Below are 8,931 nucleotides of genomic sequence, written 5' to 3'. Positions count from 1 at the left end.
ACACAAGTTTGTAGTGCACAGATTCTGGTTCACAGTAGCGCATATGCCATTTGGTACAAGTGTTTAAGCAGTCTCTGGTAATCGTTACTACAGAGTCTGGTTGTACAGGGATGTTGCTTGATGTAGAAACGATCTTTTGAGACGTTCGGTTCTACATGAAGGCAGTGTGAGTTGGTGGTGGTTCCTGAGAGTTCTTCCAGTCCGCTGTTGTCTGTCCTCTGTGACCATGTGATGCAGCGGATGGTCACTGGAGCGCATCTGGTTGAGGAGTGCGACTGCTGCGTCTTCACGCCTGGACTGGAGAGTGGGCAGGGGGGTTGCAGCCGGGGAACTTCTGTTCCTGTTTATTATCCTCACGGCTCTTCTCTGCAGAGCTTCAAGTGTTTTTGCCTGTGAGTTGGTGCATCCGACATAGACCACGTTTGCATATTCCAGAACGGGTCTAATGAGGGTTGTGTACACTGCCGTTAGATCGTCTGCAGGCATGCCGCCTTTGGCAAGGAGCCGAAGGTAATGGAGGCGCTGTGACCCCTTCTTGGCCACGTGAGTTATGTGACTGTCCCATTTGAGGTTATCACTGATCTTGAAACCCAGGTAAGTGGCACATGTAACAACCTTAACCTCTTTTCCTCCGAGAATGAGGGGAGGGAGGACTGGAGGAACTCTAGAGAAGCATATCCTAAGTTCATATGACTTATCACCATTCATGGTCATGTTGTTTTGGGCTGCCCACACATCCAGGTTTGTTGCTTCTTCCTGCATAGAGTTGTCCAACTCAGCACTGACACAAGGGATGCATCTGGATAACCCAATGTCGTCAGCATACCCAATGTTGGTGGTAGTCGGGTGTTTCACAGAACGAGTGGACATGTAGACTAGGAATAAGTACGGTGATAATACTCCCCCCTGGGGTACTCCGGACGTGACGTCCTTCCAGCTGCTGAGTTGGCAGTTGACCGCTACACGTTGTTTCCTGTCAGTCAGGTAACTGTTCATCCATGTAAGCATTCTTGCGGGGATGTCACGGGTTGACAGGTGCTGTAGAAGAATGCCATGGTCAACTTTGTCGAACGCTTTCGACATGTCGGCAAGTAGCACACGCACAACTGAAGTCTGTTTGTTGTCAAGGCTTGTGAATAATTCATACTTCTTAAAGTCTGAGTGGCACAGGTAAAATTTTTCTGGACCAGGCACTGGTAATTTGTTACCTGCACCAGTACAGGTAATGCAGAAAGAAGTATTTTGATCCCTGACTGTGTTGTCCCTGCAGTCTCTGTTGTGTGGCCCCCCTCCCACCAGGATGAAGGTGTACCTGGATGGACAGCACCACGTTCTTCTCACCAGTATCTTCCAAGTAGCTGTGGATGTGCACTCTCTAGAAACTACTGATCTCAGTGAGTTCAACAGTCAAGTACACGTGTGCCAGCACGTCGGCAGAACGTACTGCGCCTGCGCAAAACCCTGTATTTTTACGGTTTTCGGTGGATTTTTGGTCAACGCTGCATCAGAATTTTGCCTGATGCAGAGGATATCTTTTCCGACATAACATTTGGAAACTGTAGACGAGATGTTTTCCTTATATGAGCGAATACGACCTTACATGAGACGTTCTGCCGAAGTGCTATGTACAATACATTGCAGGTTTCGCACAGGTGCAGTACGTTCTGCCGACGTGCTACGTGTGCCATATTTACATGTAGAGGAGCACATCAGCAGAACATACTGTGCCTGTGCAAAACCCTGATTTTTCATGGTTTTCATTGATACATTTTTGCCTGTTGCAGATATCTTTTCCAACACAACATTTGAAAACTCAAGATGTCTTCCTTAAAATGTAAATGTGACCAATCAAATATAAGTGAGATATTCTGCGGAAGTGCTTAATGCACAGCATTACAGGTTTCATGCGGGTGCCATACAGGTACATTCTGCCGATGTGCTAGCTAGAGATACAGAGGTACATACATTAGACAACTTATAAGACCCAGGCAAATATGCTACCTTTCTGTTTATTAAAGAAACAGTCACTGTGTCTTTGTGAGAATCTTTGTATAGACTGGTTTATTGTTGATGAACAAATAAATCCCAGGACCCACTGGCAGCCGAGATGCATTCGGCTGAATTGTTGGGTCTGGTTACAAAATACAACATTAATACAAATACAAATGGGCTATACAACTGTTTACACACATAGAATTTAAAATTTATAAAATTTAACAATTGTTTAAAATCTAATGTACACCATACTATTATTACAAATATTGAAATGTCTTAAAAGAGTAATTTATCAAAAGGTTCTTAAAAATGTTACAGTAAAGATAAGATTTGATAAGTCCTCATTGGTACTAGTTATATGTTTGGTATATCAAAAACAGTACTGTTGCTGGTTGGTTAATATAATCCATGTTCATGTAACCCTTGTGTCTCTCCTTAATAGATCAGTCCCAAGAACTCCAGGAGAAGATAGCAAAGAACTTTGACTGTATACTGAAGACATTTGAGTGTAAGTGTCTCTACATCAATATAATAATTATATTGAATCTACAAACTTAAAAAGTAAAGAAGCATGTTTTAATAGGAAGCACCAAACACTGAATGGAAAATAAACCTTAGGCACAGAAATCAACAAACAACATTATCGTCATGGTTGTTAGTTTCAAAATTATTGATGTTTTGATGTGTATGTAAAGCAGGCTGTTTATATTGTGTTAATTGTGCCAGCATGGCTACATTAATTTTGTAGTTGTGCTTGCACAAAGTCAAAATGTTAGTGGTGGCTCCTTGGTGTTGAAGAATCCTTCAAACTTTTCCATCAACCTTTCTTTAGGCAGGATCACCCAAAATTATTCATGTTTGTTTATCTTTCTAAGACTATTTCAGGTCACACTGTATACATTTTACTTTTAGGCTCAAATAAAATAACATGAAAACAGGTGCAGGGCTGGAAGACTAACTACTGGTAGTCCTGTATATTCACTCGTCCTACATGTACAATGTAAAAATCCCGCAAATGAAATTGGGGCATCCTATTAGGAATTATCACAGTAATTTGTTCTGCATCTTACAGTATGATATCATGGGTAGTTGCACTTCAAAAGTGAAAGAGATGTTGCACCAACATTGAAACTGCCCTAGTTTCTCTCAAGATACATGTAGACATACAATGACATGTACTTTTTATAGATACTAGAAATTATAGCCAGGGTAGATGAGCATAGGTGACATGAATGTATAATGCTTGTTTGGGCACCTACACCATATAATGTATCTTTGGAAATGGGCAGACGTGAAGCACAATTTTGACAAGATTGTTTGAGTTTGAGTTTTATTCAGATCCACAATTAGCCTGATAAGAGGCTATTCTTCCTGTGGTCTACACGTACAAAAACATTACAAAATTAACAGTACATGGCAAACTTTACACAAATTCACTATTTACAATCCAGTACTTTGCTAGTTGCCGCCTATGTTATTCTACAACTGTGACATCCTGTACATAAAGCGCTTTTTTTAGAGAGTTTGGTTTTGGTAGTCTGATTGTGTTTGAACTGGTTGAACGTGTTCGGTACTTGTGAATCTCAGATTGGAATGTGACTTTTCGTCTGTGCAGATGTTCTGGACTCCATGGACACCAGTATTGCCAGTCCTGGCTGCCCACCTCAGGTGTACCCACATGTACTGGAGGGGCTGGTGCTGCTAGTGGAGGTCAGTACCACTTTAGTGGTGTGGAAACCACAAACTATCAGTTAGTAGAAATTCTTCAATCAGTGACTGTATTTTGTAAGGTAAATCACACACCTCCAAATTTTCGGTGTCGACTGTACACCTTGACCACGGAATGACCTAGTCTCGCGAGAACACGAGACTAGGTCGAGACTTGAGTGGATGCACCGAAAATTTGGAGGTACGTGATTTACCTTCCAAAATACAGTCACTGATTGAAGAATTTCTACTAACTGTTAATTCTACGTGACTGATAAACCTCTTCAACGATCACAAACTATATTTTGAAGAAGTACATGTAGAGCTAAGGTCACTAATTTGAGAAGGTGCAGCAAGCCCATTTTGGGTAACCATTGGGGATTGCATCCAAACCTGTAAACTGTACAAATATAAAGTTTTAACTCTTTCTTGGTATATGTTGATCAGCATTTTCCAACTGGAGGCATTGTTTCTTTTTAGTTTGTTTTTAAAAAATGGGTTTTAGGCTAGAACTCTAGTTGTTCTGTAGTTAAACTTGAAGGCTTAATTTTTAGAGGGGTCATATGGTCACAAGAAGTTTGTTTTGGTCAGAACACAGTCATGTTCTGCCGTATTCGATTCTAAAATTTGGGATGAAATTGACAATTTATAGGGGTCAGACTTATTTGTCGATGTGTGTTTTTCATGGTCTAAAACTCAAGTACTAGGTGATTTTTGACAGCTTGTTTCTCATACATGTATGTTTGCCACATATATATTATTTATATTTAGTAAATTGTGTATCAACTAAAAAAAGAACCATCTTTCAAACCTGTAAATTAGCTGTATTACCTTTAGTTATCAACAACGTAACAGGCCTATATTGTCGTACAATTCTAGGATATCTAGTGAACTAAAAGGTCTCTTGACTTGAATTTCCAGACCCTGTGCTTGATGACACTTGTGACATCTCAATGTCATGTGATGCTTAAACCTATGAAAGCTACCCTGACAAAAAAGAAAAGGAAGAAGAAAAACCCCACAGTGGTTGTGGTGAGTATCACAATTTTCTGTCTGTGTACAGTGCATGTGGTCCATGTTTTACGTATCTTAATGTAAAATTACATTTTCCAGGCTTTCTTCAATATTATTATTGTTTTATGCTACTGTAACTCGTACATGTGACAGGCTTGTTTGGGTTGACTCTAAAGGTTTGAAGCATTTTAGAATAATTTAGTGTAATTTAGTTACACTAAAATTATTAGTGTATTAGTGTCTTTTGTATGTATTTGTTAAAACATTGTGCACTGCTCCATTTCAGCCTATAGTGGGTATTCCACTATAATTGCAATTCCAATAAAATTTTTAAATTAGCTTTTTTTCCTATTTTGGTTCTATCAGATGCTGCTACTAACCCTTGACATGAATTGTGAGGAAGACTGAAATAGGACAGGAAAAAAATTGTGTGTTAATTTTTTTACATTCAACTACCCAGGCATACAGATGGACGTTCATGCTAATTTTAATAATTTGTTTTTGCACTTTGCTCAGTGGTGACTAGTGATGCATACCGGTTCATTGGACTTGGATCCAGACTTAAAAAATGTTTAGGTTCAAGTCCAAAAAAACCTAAAAGTCAAGAACCGAGTCCAGACTTATTACCATAAAAGACCATTTCACATACCCCTTTTCTTTCCAAACCACCTAAAACCTTCCGTAGATTGTAAAATCTTTGCTGCAAAACAAAGAAAACATTGCCATCAGGCATCGTCAAGTACCGGCCTCCATGTTATGTCACCAAAGTTTCACCCAGACAACATTGCAAGGTTGCCAACATGCAATTTTGTATATGCCATGGGTTTAGGTGTGGACTTACAAGTCCGGACCTGAACCTAAACCTCTGGACTTGAATCCGGACCTGAACCTGAAATTGGGTTTAGGTATGCATCACTAGTGGTGACCTTCAGCATGTGTCTTGCCCTTCAGCCACAGGTGTTTGACAACTTCAAGACATTTGTAGACAGTCTGGTCCAGTTTGGAGAGAAGCTACATACACGCCTGACAGAAGTGAACACAGTCATCACAGCAGTAGATGTCAGTGGTTTGGAAATCGACCCAGCAGAGGTGAGCATTATTTGGGATATTAGCCATCTGACGCTTTGTCTTGCAGTTATTAGGCGACACCAATTCAATTTGTTGTTTCTCGGATTCGCCCAGTCCATTTTTGTCTTTGCAAAAAAACATTATATTTGCAAAAAAAAAATTTTTTTTGTTCTAAATCAACTGCAAAATGCTCAATGAAAGACATAGTTTGTCCCTCAAGTCCTTTTCTTTCTGGTTGTTAAAGCTTTTCAATGTAACAATGCAATTTTGTTTCATTAAAAGTTCAAAATCTATTGTTTTGATTTTAAACCAGCCTGGTATGTACATGGGTCATATTGTAACATTTTGGGCTATCATGGGGTTCCTTGGCCTGTTTTTTTTTTTCGCCCTGTCGCTTCAAATTTTTTCTGAAAAAATCCGAGGAACAAATTAAATTGGTGTGGCCTTAACTTAAAACAATATCTCAAGCAAACAAAAGACTCAGACTATACTTGGACAAGTTGTTCCCATGGAAGCAAGGCCTTGTCAAATGATGTATAAACATGCATGCTGCAAGGAAAATGGTTGTCAGGGTTGTATGAGAGACAAATTTTGCTAGTAGACTACATTTTAGTTTTAGATTAGTTTAATGACATCTCTTTAAGTAAAAAATTACATAAGGGTTTTGGCTTGATTTTGGGGAAAGTTTTTAGGGAAAGATTAGTTCTCTCCTTGATATTAGGCAAAAAGATCAGGCAAAATTATTGTCTGCCATGAGCAGCAAAACTCTGTCAGTTATATATATATGAAAAGTCTTTATCTTAAGATTATATAGTTACTTAAAAGATACATTTATTATGTAATAACATCTTTTTTCTTCTTCTGTTTTTTTTAACAGAAAGAGGCAATCAGTGTTGAGACTGTGTGGAACAAAGTGAAAGAGAGCTACCAGATATCAGCTGGGGAGACATCAGAAGTCCTGAAACAAAAGCTGCAGTTGCTCAGGACCATCAGATTGTGATAGGGCTGATTAGAGCTGTTTTTATGTAGTACAGATTCTGAAAGAACAACCAAATGAATTTCCTAGAGTAACTTAAACTTCAACCTGCATATTTCTCTTGAATCGGTGTTGTAGACTGACAGTTAAAGTCTTCAATCTTTCAACATGTGGTGGATTAAAGGCATTGTTTCATGAAGATAATTCAAGTCTATTTTATATATTACCAGGTGTTCTGACTACAGTTGCAAGGATTTTACCAGGATTTGAAGCAGAGGAATGAAGTTCACATACTTTATAGCCTAATTCTTGGTTAAACTTCACTTCCATAGACAGAAAGATACGTGTACAACCTCCTCAATGTTCTCCTGTTGTCACAACTGTAGCATTTGGATCTTTCACAGAACCTATTTTCTATCTATATGAATCGTACCTTCTCCTGCTGGCTTTTTTTACATCTTTATTTTCATTAACTCTTGACTATTTCTGCACTGCTGCGGCATAGTTACTTCTGCATTTGGTGCATTTCGCTGTGGTTTGATGCGATCATGTGAGAAATACGTACTCCCATCCCATAAATATATGGGACCCACTGTACAGGTATACAGTACAGGCCACGAAATACGCATCAAGTTCTGCGGGACGTACCGCGATATTCCGCAGGACGTCCCGCAATATTCCGCAGGACGTCCCGCAATATTCCGCATGACGTTCCGCAATCTTACGCACGGCGTTTCGCAATCTTACGCACGGCGTTCTGCGGTATTTCGCAGGACGTACCGCGGTATTCCGCACGGCTTCCCGCAGTGCACCTGAGAGCACTTTCGCAGAACTTTGCGAAAGTTCCGCAGAACACCCCTGCGTAAGGCCGCGTTTCCGCAGAAATACGTCCTTTTCATATGCAGGCCACCCGCGCCGTGGGCGGAGAAAGATCACACCCGGTTTGTTTACATTTTCTATAGCGCGGAGTGAAAATGTTCATGAGATCTGCCGATATTTTTTAACCAACAGTGTGAAGATCGTAAATTCCTGAGCTAGAATGTGGTTTAATAGATTGAGTTAAGATTTCTACCTCTCTGAAACGTGCATGTACACAAATGTATTTATCGAAAACATGATCGCTGTGGTCTGAATTGTTACAGGGTTCTAATTAGCGGGAGCTTTGTTTCTTGATCTTGTGTTTCTTGTTTTGAAACCCACGCTGATCGCGGAACACTTCCCGGTGGAATGAACGCCAAAATTGTGTCAAATACACAATAAACCCACATACAAATACAGTATATATGTATTCCCGAAAGATTCTTTCAGTCCTGAATTTATTTACTAGAATAGTCTATTTTTGGTCGTACAAAACAAAACAGCATTTTGAAAGAAATACATAATTTTACTCTTTGTCCGTCACCGGTACCCCACGCCGCCGCTGGCTTCCGAGCAACAACCAATCAGTTTTTAACCGTAAAATTTCGTACAATTCGCAAAGTTACCATTCTGGGATTTAGATGTTTAAAAATATACATTCTAAGGAACAGTTTCGTATGTAGTTTGTGTGGTTTTGAGTTAATTAGCGCGAGGATTGGCGAGAATGCAGAGGGTTCGTAGCGGTGGACGTGTGTTGCACTCGAGTGGGAGGGAGCGCTTCGTAACGTGCGTCCAGAAATGCCGGACAATTTTGATCGTGAAAAATCGTACAATTTCTAAATATAGCGATCTTGGATTCGGATATATTGAGAAATACATTTGTAAGGAACAGATTCATGTATTGTTTGTGTAGTTTTGAATAAACCTGCGCGAGGATGTAGAGGGTGCGATGTAGTGGGTGCGATGAAAATGGAGTCGATTTTTTTAGCCAAAAAAAAACGGCAACGCACCCGAAAAATAAATAAACACGGTACGGGACAACCCGAACTTGACGTGTTTATGCAAAATTTGACGCAGATTCATTTGTTCTCAGACTATAAAAGTTGACTCTGTGAAAATTTTGGGATGAAATCGGGACAAGAAAATTACAAAGCCGCGCCGGCCGTGCAGGGCGGAACAAGCTACTGTCGTCTAACAATCTTGAGGCGGTGTCTCTGGGCGGAGTCTCAACTCTTCTGCGGCCCAGCTGGTGGGCGGGTCCCCGTCTGCGCGCTGTGATTGGCGCGCCGGACGCCACGTGGTCTGCGGCGCCA

General features: G+C 40.3%; 1 protein-coding gene across 1 annotated transcript in view; it reads left to right on the top strand.

The window, feature by feature from the left end:
* LOC109463618 (N-alpha-acetyltransferase 25, NatB auxiliary subunit-like) overlaps positions 1–7,359 on the top strand; it is a 33,452-nt gene extending 26,093 nt beyond the window's left edge. The window contains exons 20-25 of the mRNA XM_019760472.1: positions 1,271–1,394; positions 2,438–2,503; positions 3,611–3,705; positions 4,624–4,734; positions 5,668–5,805; positions 6,662–7,359. Of these exons, the coding sequence (XP_019616031.1) occupies positions 1,271–1,394; positions 2,438–2,503; positions 3,611–3,705; positions 4,624–4,734; positions 5,668–5,805; positions 6,662–6,784 (657 nt within the window). The 3' untranslated portion in view covers positions 6,785–7,359. The remainder of the gene's footprint in view (positions 1–1,270; positions 1,395–2,437; positions 2,504–3,610; positions 3,706–4,623; positions 4,735–5,667; positions 5,806–6,661) is intronic.
* The last annotated feature ends 1,572 nt before the right edge of the window (positions 7,360–8,931 follow it).

The sequence above is a fragment of the Branchiostoma belcheri genome, unplaced genomic scaffold (genome assembly GCF_001625305.1).
Source record: "Branchiostoma belcheri isolate BF01 breed outbred unplaced genomic scaffold, Haploidv18h27 scaffold129, whole genome shotgun sequence".
Lineage (NCBI taxonomy): Eukaryota > Metazoa > Chordata > Leptocardii > Amphioxiformes > Branchiostomatidae > Branchiostoma > Branchiostoma belcheri.
This window is presented reverse-complemented; position numbering and strand designations above follow the sequence as displayed.